The 15898-nt window shown below is 61.6% G+C and overlaps 3 protein-coding genes across 3 annotated transcripts; all 3 read right to left on the reverse strand.

Annotated features, from left to right (window-relative positions):
• On the reverse strand, nucleotides 1-4606 carry CHLRE_14g619000v5 (uncharacterized protein). The gene is made up of 8 exons (XM_043070145.1): nucleotides 3852-4606; nucleotides 3564-3608; nucleotides 3428-3448; nucleotides 3054-3190; nucleotides 2623-2872; nucleotides 2008-2358; nucleotides 1102-1772; nucleotides 1-841 (listed from the first exon to the last, which is right to left on the reverse strand). The coding sequence occupies exons 1-7, from the start codon at nucleotides 4057-4059 to the stop codon at nucleotides 1129-1131; spliced, it is 1656 nt and encodes a 551-aa protein (XP_042916818.1). The 5' UTR covers nucleotides 4060-4606; the 3' UTR covers nucleotides 1-841; nucleotides 1102-1128.
• Nucleotides 4607-6434: 1828 nt separating this feature from the next.
• Nucleotides 6435-9866, reverse strand: CHLRE_14g619050v5 (uncharacterized protein). Its single transcript, XM_043070146.1, has 6 exons — nucleotides 9282-9866; nucleotides 8819-9089; nucleotides 8473-8642; nucleotides 7991-8263; nucleotides 7669-7711; nucleotides 6435-7510 (listed from the first exon to the last, which is right to left on the reverse strand). The coding sequence occupies exons 2-6, from the start codon at nucleotides 9066-9068 to the stop codon at nucleotides 7035-7037; spliced, it is 1212 nt and encodes a 403-aa protein (XP_042916819.1). The 5' UTR covers nucleotides 9069-9089; nucleotides 9282-9866; the 3' UTR covers nucleotides 6435-7034.
• A 257-nt stretch (nucleotides 9867-10123) lies between these two features.
• Nucleotides 10124-15846, reverse strand: CHLRE_14g619100v5 (uncharacterized protein). The gene is made up of 8 exons (XM_043070147.1): nucleotides 15400-15846; nucleotides 15053-15307; nucleotides 13565-13690; nucleotides 12953-13089; nucleotides 12263-12347; nucleotides 11684-11787; nucleotides 11064-11135; nucleotides 10124-10789 (listed from the first exon to the last, which is right to left on the reverse strand). The coding sequence occupies exons 1-8, from the start codon at nucleotides 15766-15768 to the stop codon at nucleotides 10702-10704; spliced, it is 1236 nt and encodes a 411-aa protein (XP_042916820.1). The 5' UTR covers nucleotides 15769-15846; the 3' UTR covers nucleotides 10124-10701.
• Nucleotides 15847-15898: the final 52 nt, after the last annotated feature.

Raw genomic sequence — 15898 nt, forward strand, 5'->3', positions numbered from 1 at the left:
AATACAAATGGGCACATCCAACTCAGAAACGAAATGGACAGCAGGCTCCGGTGGTGAGTTGCACAGGTGTTGCTCGGGTTTTGGATGACAGTACGCTAAAGTGACAGCAGTCAGAGATGATGGGGTCCGTGGGTGAGAGAACGGCCATTTGTCAAGTATATATGTGTTTGTGTCATGAATGAGCTAGCGCCATCTACGTTCCCAATCCCTTGCCGCAAGCTGGCATCATATGACTCATATCATCACCGTGTCCTTGGCGACACGCCGCAAGAACCTCACCACAGCTCAGCCAACAACAGTGGCAAGTGCAATGCGTACACCAAACATGACACTCCGGGTCACAAGCCACACAGCCATGCCGCTACACCGCTCGTCCAAAATCCAGATTCCTTCACAGCATCAGTCAGCGAGCCGCCTGCGAGTCCTGGATACCGGTACCGTACTACCATACAGATTGACACGATAAGAAGTTCGTCGTTATCACTTCAGTCCATGACGGTTGAGTTTCAAGGCCCCGAGAGTTGCTGGTCAAGTCAGCCTTCAACAAGCTCCTGCAGTTCTGCTAGCGCATGCACAGCATCACCAAGGACACTACCCCACTACCCCGGGCGCGCCCGTATCACGAGCGCGCCAGACGTGCTGTATGCAGCAGCCGCACTGACACGCCCCCACACCGTCCAACCCCACCCAAATCAGCAGCCCCGATAGGACAGCACCAAGCCCCCACGCCTTCCTCATAAACTTCTCCCTCGGCCACATGCACATACACACCGTGAGGAGCTCGCTACTGTCGCCGCCACAGGCCGCCCGCACGGCCCTCGTGCGCCGCCGCCGCCGCCACCTGCTCATCAAGGGCGTGAGCATTGCAGAGGTGCCACCGGGAAGGAAGTAAGAGCAAGCAAAGAGGCAACTGTAGACGTGTGCATCGCAGTAACGCCAGCAGCCAGTACATGTTTACTCCGATGATAGCTTTGATCCTGGGTTCTGAATGAACGAGCTGCCCACCTCATCCCCACCTCACCCCCGCCTCACCCCCGCCACGTCCCCGTTTCATCCCCACCACGGCCTATCTGACCTTGTAGTGTTCACCTGCCATCTCACCTGATAGGTGCGGGGGCCGGGCGCCAGCTACAGCCGCCGCTCGTCAGCCAGCTGCTGCAGCCTCGCCTTCACAAGCACGTCCGCGAAGCCATCCAGGAGCTCCTCCCGGGTGGGCGGCTGGAAGGCGGTGGGCGGTGCGTCCTGCTGCAGCACACCCCGGTACACCTCAGGCCGGCGCAGAACCGACATGAACGCCTGCGCGAAGTAGTTGTCGCCGGCCGCCTCCAGCAACCCCTCGTCACCGTCAAAGCCGCCCTCGTCCTCCCCACTACTGGACCCGCTGCGGCCCCCTCCACCGCTGCTGCTGACGGCCGGAGTGCTGTCGCCACTGCCGCCAATGTCTCCAAGCCTGCCGCCGCCGCCGCCGCCGCCGGGCCCTGCAGCTCCGCCACCGCCGCCAGCCCCTCCGGCGCCGGCAGCCTCACCTGCTGCGCGGGCGCTGGTCTCAACAGTCCGGGGCGTGCTCATCAAGGCACGGATGAAGCCTGCATTCACGCTGCAAGGACTGCTGCTGCCGCTGCTGCTGGCGGCGGCAAAGCCCAGGCCGTGTTCGGGCACAGCACTTGGTGGGCCCGCTACATGCAGCGACCACATGCGCGCTCCAGAGTCCTGGCGGCCAGCGTGGATGGTGTAGTTGTCGTTGAAGTCGCCGTAAATGACGATAACATCGCCTGTGTGTCGCACACAGGTGCAAGCATATGCAGGACAAGCTGGTACGCAACCAACAGGGGGTACATACGGGTAGCCAAGCAACAACCCGTACCAAGCCTGTTTAACTACAACTGCATTCATGCGGCGGAGCCCAAAACCAGGCCAGCACCACGAGAGGCGTCCAAGCTGCACGATTCCAGGCCGGCGCGCCCGCCGCACCAGCACTCTGCTGCTCAGTCCCCCGGATGGACTCACGTGCGGGCCAGTTCTTCATGTAGTTGATGGCCAGGTACTGCAGTAGCGCTTGGCCCCGCACACTGCCCAGCTTCCTTAAGCCGGCATCGGTCTTGGCCTCATACAAGGCCAAGATGGAGCCTGCCAGACTCAACACCGCCTCCTTCGAGAGGCTGCACGCCATGCCTGTGCCGCTCCCGGCAGCCGCCTCCATGTGGCTCTCAGCCCCCTGGTTCTCCCAGCATTTCTCCCAGGCCTCCTTCCGTACGAAGATGTAGTCCGTTGCTGATGGCCCTATCTTCACACGACCCCCCGGAAACTCTACCATGCAGTCGAGCCAACGAGCATCCGATGCGACCAGCACCACCACGCCTTTTGGGGCGCAACGGGGAGGGGTTCCAGATGGGATGAGTTGAACGTCAAGGTGCGTGGTAGTGAAGTAGTGGCAGTGGTTGAAGCCAACAGGGCGGGCAGCACAGTGCAGCAGAGCCATGGCGTTACGCAGGTGACGCACACGGCGGGTGGGTAGATATGGCGAGATTGGTACACAGTTCATACACGGCGGCTCATGTGCAAGGCGTGTGTCCTGCCGTTAAGTAGCTGCTTAGCTTGTGGAGTGCTTTCCTCGTCGCTTACCAGGGGGTGCAAGGTTCTTCTCCAGCCAGTCGCGGCCCCACTCTGTGGCGTTCCTCTCCTGGTTGCCGAACCTGCTCCAGTCCATGCCCTCCGACACGCTGACACTCGGAAACGGGTCCTTTAGGCAGCACGGCGCAGTGCAGCAGCTGTGGTAGGAGAATTGGGAGGTGACCATGTGCTCGATTTGCTTGCGTTGGTTCGAAGAGCAATGAGATGCAGTCACCGTCACTGTCTTTGCCAGGCCCATGCCCTGCAGCCACATTATGGGGGTACATACGGTATGGTGGGGGCAAGTCATCATGGCAGCGATCCCACCCATGAGTGTGGCCGTTAGCCGCATTGCATGTGAGCCGCCTTTGCGCTTGGTGCAACAAGCGTGCATACGACCCCGTAGCCCCCTTTCTGCCATATTTTGAGGGCGCCTGACGCACCTGCGTGACCACCTGCTGTGTCATCTTCGTCATCGCCGCCGCCGCCGCCGCCGTCATCTTCACCGCCTCCAGTCTTATTGCACGCGTCGCCTCCGCCACTTTCATCTTCAGCTGTTGTTCGAAAGCCTCAACGGTACCTGTTGCGGCAACGCAGGACCATGAAGCATGCTATAGTGGGAGCCCAACAAATACACCCGCAGTCCGCACCTTTCACGGAAGTCGCCGCGCCTGCTGTCAACCCAGCCACCACACGAATGCAAGTATGATGTTGATGCCCGTGTAATGATGCAAGTCCCAGCCCATGATTGTGCGCCCCAACCAAGTCGTGCGCCCCGTGCGCCACACCGCCCACCCACCCAACAGCTAATGCTCACCAGCATCAGCAAGTAGCACGCCTGCAGGGGGAGCACGGCAGCGGAGGAATCCAGTGAAACGGCAGCCCACGGGGGGCCCGGCACGGCAGGAGCGTGCCCGCCCCGGTCGCAACTACAGGATTTGACACCAACTCACCACCAGCTGCTGTCGCGCTCCCCACGTCCAGGCTAGACGCCGAGGCTGCACGACATGATGGGAGTGGTCGCGATGGCAGAGCAATGGCGCAGCGCGGGCACTCGAGGTCGCCGTCCGAAACCGCATGGCACACGTCCGCCCACCCCTCCCCCTCCCCCCTCCCCCCTCCCCCTTCCCCCTCCCCCCTCCCCGTCCCCCCTCCCTCTCCCCCCCTCCCTCCACGCCACGCCCAGGTCACATAGCGCAAAACAGCGGACGGTTATTGAAGTCTATACGGAATGGGCACACCTTCCAGCGTTAGGATCTGGTCAATAAGGGCAGGCTTCAGCCCAGCAGCTTTGAGGCCTTCCCTGGTGGCCTCCTGCAGAGCACGCGCGTTGCTGTAGCCGTTGTCCCACAAGCTGTCCAGAACAACATTCCCGATGCACGTCAGGTCAGCTCCGCGGGCTTGCAGGGCTGCGCGCAGCTGCTCCCGCTGATGCTCCCGGTTGTCCATGGAACGGTGTCTAGCGTGGCCTACGCCGCTCGGAAGGGTTTAAAGAAGACAACCCATGCCACCCGGATAGCGGCAAGCAAGGGCTCAAGGCGTTTGAGCGGCGGAGCCCTGATGCGTAGCTTTATGGCTGTCAGAGGACGAGATGTTTTGCATGTTTAGCGAGGCAGGTGATGCATTTCAGCACTCGGTATGGGATGAGCGTCGGCATTGAATCCCATGACCTTGTCACAAATGAATGAAAATGAAGTTGTCTGGAAGCAAAACCAAATGAACCTGAGTTGCCAGACCCCAACTCGGCGCAGATTTGGGGTTGAATTCCTAGCTTTGTCCCTAGTCCTCCTCGCACATGCGTGCTCATTATTCCTGTGGTCTTTGGCAATGCATAGTATGAATATTATGCAGTTTTGCTGGCTGTCTGGAACCTTCAATTTAGTTTGCAAACGCCCTGCACACGCTGTTTCAGCCCTTGAGGCAAGTAAGCCTAGTAAGCTCGAGCAAGCTCTAGTAAGGCCAAGTAAGATCGAGTAAGCCGCTGCCACTCCGACCGTTTGTTACGAAAACCGCTATAAACTTGCTGTTGTACCAAATTTGGCCACTTGCCAGTGCTCGCGTGTGTGCCGGCGCTATCCATGTTCTCCTTCGGCGCATAGGCCGCATGCGCGCCAGAATCAAACCGAGTCGCGCTCAGCCATCCAATCCGATTGGAGGAGCGCAGCGGCGGATAACACCTGTTGCTGACATGTTGCTTGTCGCTGTCGGGGAAGGGGACCTCTTGATGAGCAATCGGGGCTACCGGACGGGTGGCGCCACTATGCTGGCCCAGCGTGCCCCAGGCACGCGGCAGTTGTGCCTTCCTCTCGCGGCTACTGGCGGTGCTAAAGCGCTGCGGGATACATGGGCTGGTGGAGAATTCCAGTAAGAGCTTGAGGTAGGTAGGTGTGCGACCGTTGGGCTGTGCGGCGGCGCTGCCGGCCTGGCAAACATGCAATGTCCGACGTTCATCAACTCCTGAATACCCGCCTCAACTGGCTTTCGGCATCAGGGCACTCCTGTTCGGCGTGGTGCGGCTTTGTCATGCCATTGTGCGGTTCGTGCATTTCACCGGCAGAGCCACGGGCTTAACCTAGCCGTTCGATCGGGTTGAGGGGATGGTGACGGTTGGTACGTGCCATGCACGGGATGAGGCTGTCGCTCGCCTAAAGAGCGCAGCGCCGGCTCTGCACTCGTGCTGCACCGGCGCTGCTCTTTCGTTACTCCTATAGTCACTCCAGACCCAACACGGAACAGACTTCTTGCTGCGCGGCGGCCGGACGCACAGGCGGCGGTCGTGTTGGCTTGCCCCTTTCCCTGAAGAGGGGGGGGGCAGAGCTTTTGCGGTCGCATCAACTTCCAGGGCCAAGGAAAGTGTGGAGAGCCAGGGGACAGGGGAAAGGGCGCAGGGGAAACGAAGGCACGAAACGAAGGCCTGGGGAAATGAACGCCGAGCGCCATGTTCGGTAGCCAACCTCCATACTCCTCGAGAGCCCTCAGAGCCCTCCAGAGCCCTTCAGAGCCCTTCAGGGACTTGTGCAGATCCTCCAGGGGCTGAGCGGCTCTGCAATAGCCTGTGTCAGGAATGCCAGACCACCCTAGAAGCAGCAGGAAAGTGCTGGGAGAAAGCACGCTTCTGAAGACAGTTCATGTGCCCCAGGATGAAGTTAACGGCCTGCTCTGCCCCGCTGACGTGTGTTCAAGGTACCAGCTGTGCAGGGCGCGTGGCTTGCTTTCTATGTCGGCGCCCCCTTGCTCCCTTGCTTGTTCAATCGAAGGCCTGCACCTAATAGCCAATGTCAGTCATAGTATGTTTTGCCCTGCCTTGCCCCAAGGCACCGTCGTGCACTCCAGCGAGTCCCGCCGCGCGGTTGTCCCAGTGTCAACACGGCGAGGCGCCTCGCGGCCCCACCGCCCCGCGAGGGTACCAGCGCCAGGGGAGTGTTCCCTGCCCAGCGCAGTGTCAACCTTGTGAAACCGTGTGGCGTGTGCGCTTGGAGGCAGCTTGTGGAGACAGGGTCAGCCCCATGCGTCTCTCTGACTTTACGCGCAACTTACACGCAGCTTCCCAAACGGCGCGCGCACGACTATGCACTCCCACTCGCGAGGTGTGCCAACCGCCAGCCTCCAATTGCCCCGCCGTAATCTGTCGCGCAGGGGCTCTCCTGGTGCGCAGCTAGCACTGTGGGATGCGGGTGCGGAAGCACAATACAAGTGGGCACATCCAACGCAGAAACGAATTGGACAGCAGGCTCCGGTGGTGAGTTGCACAGGTGTTACTCGAGTATTGTCTGATTGACAGCAAATTGACAGCTGTCAGAGATGACGGAGTCCATGGGTGAGAGAGCGCCTTGGAATGTTACGATGCAGAACACACGCCATTTGTCGAGTATGTATATGTTTGTGTCATGAATGAGCTGGCGGCATCTACATTCCCAATCCCTTGCCGCAAGCTGGCGTCATATGACTCATATCATCACCTTGTCCTTGGCGACACGCCGCAAGAACCTCACCACAGCTCAGCCAAAAACAGTGGCAAGTGCAATGCGTATGCTAAACATGACACTCCGGGTCACAAGCCACACAGCCCATGCCGCTACACCGCTTGTCCAAAATCCAGATTCCTTCACAGCATCAGTCAGCGAGCCGCCTGCGAGTCCTGGATACCGGTACCGTACTACCATACAGATTGACACGATAAGAAGTTCACCGCTATCACTTCAGTTCATGACGGGTGAGTTACCGAGGCCCCTTAAGTTGCGGGTCGAGTCAATCTTCAACAAGCTCCTGCAGTTCTGCTAGCGCATGCACAGCATCACCAAGGACAGTACCACACACAGAGCGCGCCCGTATCACATCACGAGCGCGCCAGACGCGCTGTATGCAGCAGCCGCACCCGACAGCACGCTAATCCCACAACAGCTCTTCTGTCCGCACCGTCAAATCTAATCACTTGCCGAGGAAGGAATGGTAACCACCACATTCCCCCGCTCCGCTGCATGGCCTAGCGGCAGGCTGCTAAGTGGCAGAGCAGCGCTGCTCGCGCCACTGCTGCCAACCGCGCGCGGACTGCTGACAGCCCCCCGTGCCGGGCACATCCAGCACGTGCGCACGCCGCCACTACCACTGCTACCGCCGACGGGCGCAGGGGCCACTGCTACTGCCGAGCCCGCCACCGCGGCGGTGCTGGACTCTGCTACAGCCGCCGGTTTCCCCTCCTTCTGATATTGCCCGGCCTCCATCTGATATTGCCCGGCCTCCTTCTGATATTGCCCGGCCTCCATCAATTCCAGCTTGAGGGGAGCAACCGGTGTGGACGAGGCGGAGAAGCCGCTGCCCGCGCCCTTGACCGGCATATAGTAGCCGAAGTGCCACACGCAGAAAAGCACAACGCAGCCAAAGATGGGCACGAAGTCAAAGCCTGTGCACAGCAATAATACACGAAAGCGGGCGGGGATACTTCAACACAGGGTCGAGCAAGGGCGCCGCTCAGATGGACAGGGGCATGCGACAGGGTCCACGAACGAGATCTGCATCTGTAGGTATGAACGCTAACGCGGGCGGCTATGATGGGCTCACCGTAAAAGAACGCCTCGTGTGTTGCGAGGTAGCCGTCGTAGCCCTGAGAGTGGATAACAAGAAGACGTGGCAGGCGTCAAGAGCGCGCCACAAGCCAAGTCGGGCACGGCATGGCGGCGCAGGCGGGGCACGCACACCATTACTTCCACCCCCACCCGCACAGCTCGTTGCCCCGGTCCGCATCATCCAGCGCTTGCACCCGCACGTGCCCCACATCTCACATAGAACCCCATAACCGCACGTCCGCACACGCCCCCCCTTCCATGCACACCACCCAAATGAAACCCCTCACCCCAGGCCCTCTCACCCCAGGCCCCCTCACCATGATGAACTCGACCGTGCGGAAGATGTTCCTCAGGTACATGAGCACGATGGTGGTGTACAGGCACGCAAACACCGTGCCCAGCCGCGGGACGAGCCCCGCCGCCGCCGTACGGTCGCGCAGGGCGAAGTCCTTGCTGGTCTGCACCCAGGCGGTAAGCCAAGAGAAACAGGTGAAGAAGCCCAGCTGCATGAACAAGCCCGCCAGCAGCAGGTTACGGCCCATGTCGCGGGACTTGGGGTCGGTGCCGCTGATGAGGCCGCCGCCGGCGCCCTGTTGGGGAGGGAGGGCGGCAGTGTGCTGATTGGGAGAAGGGCTACAAGTGAAGGGGCCGACACCAACCGTGCCATACACACGACCTCCCGCCACGCCCCCAGTTCAAAACGTCCCCCGCACGCCACCACCGCCCCGATCACCTCTCCACCCCCCCGACCCCCGCCCTCCACCAACCGCCTGTCGCCCTTCATCAGTTCACCACCCACCTGCAGCATGAGCGTGAACACGTCGGACGCCAGGAAGAAGCGCGGGATGTAGACGGGCTTGATCCAGCGGTGCAGGGCCGCCGGGTCGCCCAGCCCCACCAGGCGGCCCACCACGATGTAGTCCACCAGCGGCAGGATGACTGGCGTGATGATGAGCAGCGCTTGCATGCCTGGAGGGGCGGAGGAGGGAGGGAGGGAGGGTGGGTTGGTGGGGGCTGGTGGGTGAGGGTGGGTTGATGGGGGCTGGTGGGTGAGGGTGGGTGGGTCGGGATGTGGGAGGGGGAGGGGGAGGATGGATGGGGTTGAGCGAGGGAGCGAGGAATGGGCCGCCGCGGCTCGCGCTCACCAATGTACACGTTCAGGTTGGGGCTGTTGATGACCATCACTCGCGCTGCAAAGCCCAGGGCTTCAAGCCATGCAGTGATGGTGACGACGCTCATGAACCAGGCTTTGGTGCGACAGGTCAGGATCAGTGCGACCAGGCCGCCGAGCGCGTAGAGGATAAGCGCGAGCACGGCGGGGGCCATGGATGGCATCTCGCCGAAGAGCTGAACCAGTAGGTCATCTCCCGTCGCCCACGTCCCATTGTTGGGCATGTTGATGAGGTGCTAAGGAAGCTGCGGAGGGAAGGGGGAGAAGTGAGCGGGAGAGCTGAGGGCGGGTGGGGGGCGTCGAGTGCGCGGGGAAGGCAGGTGCCGGAACCCCCGTTTGGCCGCCACACAGCGGCACCTATTGAACCACAACGGTGATGCAAGTTCCGCGCGCGCATGCCACAAATGGTAGGAACAAGTCGAAAGCTGCGGACTGACCTGGCGATAGCCCTGCTTCGGCGAGGCGCCGGACGGGCTTTCAGGGCAATCGAAAGGCCGGTGGACACCGCGCACTTGTTTCGGGCCCTGGTAGACGTGCACGTTATTACAAGTCACAGCGCCTATGCAATTCAATGCGCGCGGGCAAAAGAGCACAGAAACTTGTCTGTCCGAAGCTCAAGAGTTAAGACAACTTGTGCTGTGCAGTTCGCTTGTAGTTTATGCGGAATGCTAGACTAAGTATATAGTGTACTCCGCGCCGGCTCTCATATATGCCCCGGATGGAAACCAGAGCTAAGGGAGGTAAGCCCCAGGGAGATGACCACGCTCACCTCCGGCTCCCAACAGCAGTGCAGCAAGGCTTAGGTACGTTCAATCATATCAGGTCTACATTATGCTTTCAAAGGACAAATCAGCGGGCGCGAAGAAGGCTCGAGCGGTAATCGGCGTAAAAATAACCCGGCTCGCGGTCGGCGGGCTGCTGGCAGACACTTGCTGTTTTTTTAAATAATCTTGATCTGCATTATCCACAGTTGACAGGCCCGACCAGCCCGCTCGCTGCCGAGGCTGTCGGCTACGCCTGACTAATTCACGGCGGGAGACTAACGGGTTTTCTTCAAGTTACAGTCGTGCCCGCCCACGCGAAGCTCGTGATGGAACATGGCAAGGGGCAGGAAAGCGTAGTCCCGATGTGTGTGGCTCCCACCCGTGCCCACATAAATGCGTAGCAAGAAGGGACAAGGCATTGGTGCGTTGTTCGCGCGCTGTTACTGTACCGACGGTAGCTGGCAGGTTGTGTCGATGTTTTGCTGACGCGCATTCCTCACGCTCCGGGCGCCCGGCCAAGGCGATAGCACCACACAGACTCAATGCGACGCCACACCGCGCGGATAGCATAGCCGATGCGCACCTGCAGGCAGTCGACCGCCCACGCGAAGCCATTTCTGCGAACGTGCGGCCACAGACGCGCATGCCACGCCCCAATAACACCCCTCACCCTGCCTGTGGCGTGCAGGCAAGCATTCACGCGCAGCCGACACACACTCTTGGTACTAAGTCACCACCCAGGTCGCCACCCATCTCCCTTGATCCCCGACGCCCCGGCCATGCAGAGTAACCTCCCTGTGCGCCGCCACCCTGGCCACCTGCCCTTACGAATGCGCAGCGCATCCTCGCTCTCTGCCTGACACACGTTTTTCGGAAGTCCTCTTCACGAATCCCAGAAACACAAGACACTCCCCAACGTCCTACTCGCCTACAACTGCGGCACATCGCGCACACAGACCCCCCACCCCGCCCCCACTTCCACGCCTGCCGCGCCGCCCACAACCCGCAAATACCCCTACAGCCGCTCAAGTCATGAACACCTCAGCAACTTCTGTCACGCAAATTGGCGCCCTCAGACCAACACTGGCGCCCTCTACTGGCGGCGGAACTTGAACTTGGGCTTGTTCATGTCGAACAAGTCCTCCTCGCCAACGCCCGCGTCCTTCTGCATCTTGCGGAACCTGCAGGTTGGAGCGGCGGATTGCGAAGCACACGTGCGCAAGCAGGTGAGGACGGCTGGGGGCCCTGTCTGCCTGTTAAGGTTGCCCGCTCCTGCCACCTGCTTTGCAACCGCGCAGGCTCTGCACCGCGTCCCCTTACGACCCCTGCTACGCCAACCTTCATGCCTAGCGCGCCAAGCATGCAGCCATGCAGCGTGACGCCCGCCAGTCGGACAACGCCCGCAAGGTAAACCGATTTAAAGGATCAGAACTTCGACTACTGTTCTGTACCCACCGGTTGAGCATGAAGCCGGGCACCAGTTTGTCCACCAGGCCCTCCTCGTATGCCTCCTTCACCGAGAAGTAGCTGCACGGCGGGGGGGGGGGGGGTGGTGGGTTACATTCATGATTAGTTAAGAAGTGAAGTCGTCGGGGTGGTGGTGGATAAATTCCAGCCCAAACTAAACCAAACCAGGCTAAAACGAGCGGAGCACAGGTAGAGGCGTTAGTTGCAAGTGATAATATTGATGGGTTGCGGGGATGCAGTACGGTATGATTAGTTACGGAAGCGGCAGTGGACATGGGTAGTAAAGGGGGAGCCGTTCATGAAGAGCGGAGTGCTTACCGCACGCGTTAGAAAGGTGGGGGGAGGGAGAACGGGTGGGGCACTCTCAGCACGGCGCACACCCTTCCTTGAGCGCCTCATACACTGCATCCTCCCAAAGCGATGGGTTTGATGACCACAGCCCCTCCCCACTTGGCCGCCCACACCCCGCAGCGGCCCCCAAAAAGCTCCCATGACGCCCCCACCCTCACAGCATCCCCCTGCCACTGCGCCTCCCTCCCTGCCTCTGCTCCTCCCTTCCTGCCTCTGCTCATTCCTCCTGCGTGCCTGCCTCGCTAGCTCTGTCTCACCGCTTGCGCGACAGGTACTGCTTCTGGCAGGTCTCCAGGTCCTTGCCGGTGGAGCGAGCCAGGATGGCAGCGTAGTACTTGGTGGCGTAGTCCAGCTCGTTGGCCTGATGGCAGGGGAGGGGCGGAGGGGGATCCATGCATGATGATTTATGGAGAGGGAGGAGGGATCCACGTATCATAAACTAAGGAGAAGCGCCGTTGCAGCCAGGCATAATGGTACTGGAGGGAGGACAAAGGGGCGTAGGTGGAGGGGGGTCGTAGCAGGGGCGTTGGCGAAGGGGGACTGGAGCAGGGGGAGAGATGAGCGAGTTTGGAACCCAAGCCCAATGAAAATTGTCCAGGAATGGCCGTGAATGGCTGAAATGCGCGACGCTCCTGTCCCGCGGCTGTGCCCCTTTACCAAGTGCTCGCCAAATATACGACGTGTTTAACGCCCTTCAGCTCCACGCCCCCAGCCCCATCTCACGTACCCAGCCCCCGCCCCCCTCCTTTGGTAACGACTTCGTCTGCAGTCTTCAGTGCATCCAGTACCGCTTTTCCAAACATCCTTGAAACTGCCCTCTTTGCCAGCCCGCACACCTGCAGCTGCGCGTCCACCGCCTGGCCGAACACGCGGTTCATGACGGGCGGCGCGGTGGAGATCTTGGCGTGCGGGAACGAGTACCTGCGGCGTGAGGCGATGCGGTGTGGTGCGATGTGATGTGGTGAGGTGTGGAGTTGGGTGTTGTGGTGCTGTGGCGCTAGGTATGTATGGGGTTGCGGGGGTTGGAGGGCGCTGGTGCCCGTGTGGGGTGGGCCCCGCGGGGCCAGCCAGGGTTGCGGCCGCCGCCGCCACCGTCACAGACCGCGTGTCGCAACAGCGCACAGGGCTGCACTGCCGCAACCCGATCACCGCAACGTCGTGTGCTACCGTATCCACCCTCCGACACGGAACCAGTACGATTGCCCGCGCGCTAGCTCCAGCCCTGTTCCTTTGCCCCGCTCCCGTTTTGTTGCGTGTGCCTCCACAGCTGCATCTGCGCCCGCCAGAACACCCGCATTCCACACGGACCCAGACCACCGCGCCCCTCCCGCACCACCGACCTGCACCCACCCCGCTGCCAACGCCCCTTGCCCCACCCACCCACCCTCCCTTCCCCGCCCCAGCCCACCCTAACTGTGCCCCTTCCCCCTCAGTTCATTTTGGTTTGAGCCGGTACTCACAACCCCCTTCCCCCCCTCTCCTCCTCGCCTGGTATCTACAACCCCCCTTCCCCACACACACCCCACCTGTGCCCCTTCTGCCCGGCTGACAGCAGCACGGCCGCCTGGTTCTGCGCCTTCCAGGTCACGCCCGTGTACAGCGGCGCGCGCGTGAAGCCCAGCGCCGCCCAGATGGCGTAGAACTCGTTGTCGGCGGAGATGGCCTGAGGGGAGGGCGGGGGGGACAAGCCGTCCATGTGGCGAACGGGTCATTGCGCCGACGTCCAGAGGAAATCATACTTCATATTCAAGAAGCGAAGTTGTAGCCAGGCACAGTGGTATACGGTATACGGTAGCAGGTGGTGGCAGTGGTGACACGCAAAGGTAACAGAACTGCATGTTTCCAGTAACACTGCCATGCGCCCCGAGCTCGCTCCACGCCGTGCCATTCCCACCCCGCTGGCTGCTGCCGCCCCCGCCAAACCCGCCCGCGCGCCAGATACCCGCACCCACCACAACTTGAGTGGGCTGCCGGAAACGAGCTGCCCCCGTGCGCACATCCGCAACCAGCCCCGCCCTCTGCCCGCTGCCTGCAGCCCCCAGCGCCCCGGCCCCCCCCCCCCCGTGCCCGGGCCGCACCTGGCCCCCCCGTGCCCGCAACTCCCCCCCCCCCCCAGCCCCCCAGTGCCTGGGCCGCACCTGCCCCTTGTCGTTGATGCAGCCGGTGGAGTTGAGGTAGACGTAGATGGGGCGCTGGCGGTTGCGGTCGTCAAAGTCCAGGTAGTAGCACTGCGCCACGACTAGCTCAGTCACGCTGGGCAGGAACTGCGAGGGGCAGGAGCGGTTGCAGTCATCATAAGTGCAGGAAGTGGTAAACGAGGGGTGCCGGGTGCCATGCATGGATCAAGCTACAGAAATGGTAGACGGCAGTATATCTTGGGGGAGGGGTTGGGGTGACCTCAGCACCCTTCCCATGGGGGTTGGGGTTCCGTACATGATTGATTAAGACACGATGGGGGGGGGATGGGGATGCTGTCAATGCCGAGCCCTTTACACGCTGGGTAGGGCAGCCGTCCAGGCTAAACAGAGCGCGCGAGCAAGCCTAGTGCCGACGTCCGAGGTGCGCAGAGGAGGAAACAGCACAGCGGGGTGCTGGGCACGGGGTTTGGGGTTGTAGATACCAGCCCAAACTAAATCGAGGGGGGCGGGGCAGACCGGGTGAGGTGCGAGTGGCCCGCGAGGGATCGTGGGATGCTGCGACGCGCGTCACGGGACTGCCACGGTACGCGGGGACGCGCTGACGTGCAGCCCCTCCGTGCTGAGGCCACGCGATGACTGGCAGGCGTTGAGCATTGGCTGCTCGAGCCCCGCCACGGTGGTTCCATGCAGCACAGCCGGTCCAGGTGCTGCCCTACATTCTCCCAGGACGCGCACCCCATCCCCAAACCTTCAACCCCCCTCGCCAAACACACCCAGTCCCGATCCAGGCTTCCGCGCGCATGCGGCGGTTCAGCTGCACCGGCAGCGTGCAGCGCCTGGTGTATGCGCTCGAGGGCCACCAGACCCTCTGGCTACTCCCGAGTGCTGACACATCGGAGGCGTGTATGCGGCATTGCGACAAGGGTGCCCTGCAGTCCGACCCAGCAAGGTGCCCTGCACCCAGGTCAAGCGGGACCATCTCCGGCCCGAACAGTACCCGCCGTTCTTCCCAGCTGTCTGCCGAGCTTCACAAACCGCGCATACGTCATAATCTCCAGCTGCTACCCAGAGAGTCGAATCCAAGCCTAAGCCCGCCAAAGCCCACCACCGTATAGCTTTATGGCTGGCTCCGGGCGCTCCAGCTCGCAGCTCGCCGTCGCTGCTTGTTTGCGAGACGCTGCTGCGTGCCACGCCGACCGGCACGTGCGGCTGGCCAGTGCCCCCACCCCCTGACTGTGTGCCAGCTGTCCAGTGCATGGCTTACGCGTGCAGTGACCGCATTCCCCTTTGCATTCGGCCCTTGCGCCTGGAGACCCATGCTGCGAGCTCTGGGAGGGAGCCTGACGTGGCCTGCCTGCCTGCAAAACCCTAGACTCTCCCGGAGCACCCCAGACCCCTTCGTCCCACCGGCCCCCCTACCCGCTGCCCGCCTCAGTCCCCAAACCCCAGAGCCTTCTTCCTGCACGTTGGCCCAGCGGCTGCGCTTACCGGCATGCTGATGTAGATCACGCGCTGCTGGAGCAGCAGCGATGGCAGGTCGGGAGGGTTGCCGAAACGCTCGGCCTCTGGAAGGAACAGAGGCCGGCCCTCCGGGTAGTTAGGGTAGTCACCGTAAGCAGCCCGAGCCCCGCTGTAGCTGCGACCGCGGTAGCTGCTCCCGCCGGCCATGTTTGTGACATTGTAGCCAAACTGGTCTGGCGTGAACTTCTCGCCACGGAGATATGACCTTGAAGATAGCGTAATCTGCGCGACAACAGCCACATTTAGATCTACCGCTTCTGGCGCCCCAGAGAGCATGCGGCGCAGGGTGCACCACACCAGTGCGCTCTGCCTACCGGGTCCGGCATGTCCGAGCGGGGGCCCGCGAGGCCCAGGGCACGGATCTGTCGCTCGGACAACCCGAACGACGACGACTCCCGCTGCTGCTCCTCCGGTGCATCGGAGGTCGACGCCTCCTGCTCCTCCGGCTGTGGGCCCTTGGGGGCAAACCAGTCGTGTTGCTGGCTCAAACGGCTAGAAAGCTGGTAGAACTCGGCATCGCCATCAGAGAATTCAGCGCTAGGACCGAACGTCTTCCAGTTGTTCCGGGCCACCGGGGCAACCCGCGCCGGCCTACTGCTCTGGCGCACGACGGAGACTGGTACCGTGTGGCATGGCGCAGGGGAAGCGATCCTTTGCCCAAGTTTGGGCCGGTTGAGCAGCATCGTGTTATGCACCCGTCCTAGCCCTTTCTTCCTTGTGGACGGGCAAAATTACTATATCTCAACCCTAGCTAATGATCCAACCCGTGCAACGCAAGTCAAACGCGAGTAATGGAGAATGCGGAATGGGGGT

The sequence above is a fragment of the Chlamydomonas reinhardtii genome, chromosome 14 (genome assembly GCF_000002595.2).
Source record: "Chlamydomonas reinhardtii strain CC-503 cw92 mt+ chromosome 14, whole genome shotgun sequence".
Classification (NCBI taxonomy): Eukaryota; Viridiplantae; Chlorophyta; class Chlorophyceae; order Chlamydomonadales; family Chlamydomonadaceae; genus Chlamydomonas; species Chlamydomonas reinhardtii.

Excerpts from the sequence above, each read along its gene's own strand:
- CHLRE_14g619050v5 (XM_043070146.1), bottom strand. The coding sequence starts at position 9,068 with ATGCCCAACAATGGGACGTGGGCGACGGGAGATGACCTACTGGTTCAG. Across the intron at positions 8,643-8,818 it reads CAACCTGAACGTGTACATTG|GCATGCAAGCGCTGCTCATC; the intron begins GTGAGCGCGAGC and ends CCGCCCCTCCAG. Across the intron at positions 7,712-7,990 it reads GCACGGTCGAGTTCATCATG|GGCTACGACGGCTACCTCGC; the intron begins GTGAGGGGGCCT and ends ATCCACTCTCAG.
- CHLRE_14g619000v5 (XM_043070145.1), bottom strand. The coding sequence starts at position 4,059 with ATGGACAACCGGGAGCATCAGCGGGAGCAGCTGCGCGCAGCCCTGCAA. Across the intron at positions 3,609-3,851 it reads CCAGATCCTAACGCTGGAAG|CCTCGGCGTCTAGCCTGGAC; the intron begins GTGTGCCCATTC and ends CATGTCGTGCAG. Across the intron at positions 2,873-3,053 it reads CACAGCAGGTGGTCACGCAG|GGCATGGGCCTGGCAAAGAC; the intron begins GTGCGTCAGGCG and ends ATGTGGCTGCAG.
- CHLRE_14g619100v5 (XM_043070147.1), bottom strand. The coding sequence starts at position 15,768 with ATGCTGCTCAACCGGCCCAAACTTGGGCAAAGGATCGCTTCCCCTGCG. Across the intron at positions 12,348-12,952 it reads GCCGGGCAGAAGGGGCACAG|GTACTCGTTCCCGCACGCCA; the intron begins GTGGGGTGTGTG and ends CTCACGCCGCAG. Across the intron at positions 11,136-11,683 it reads CAGTACCTGTCGCGCAAGCG|CTACTTCTCGGTGAAGGAGG; the intron begins GTGAGACAGAGC and ends CCCGCCGTGCAG.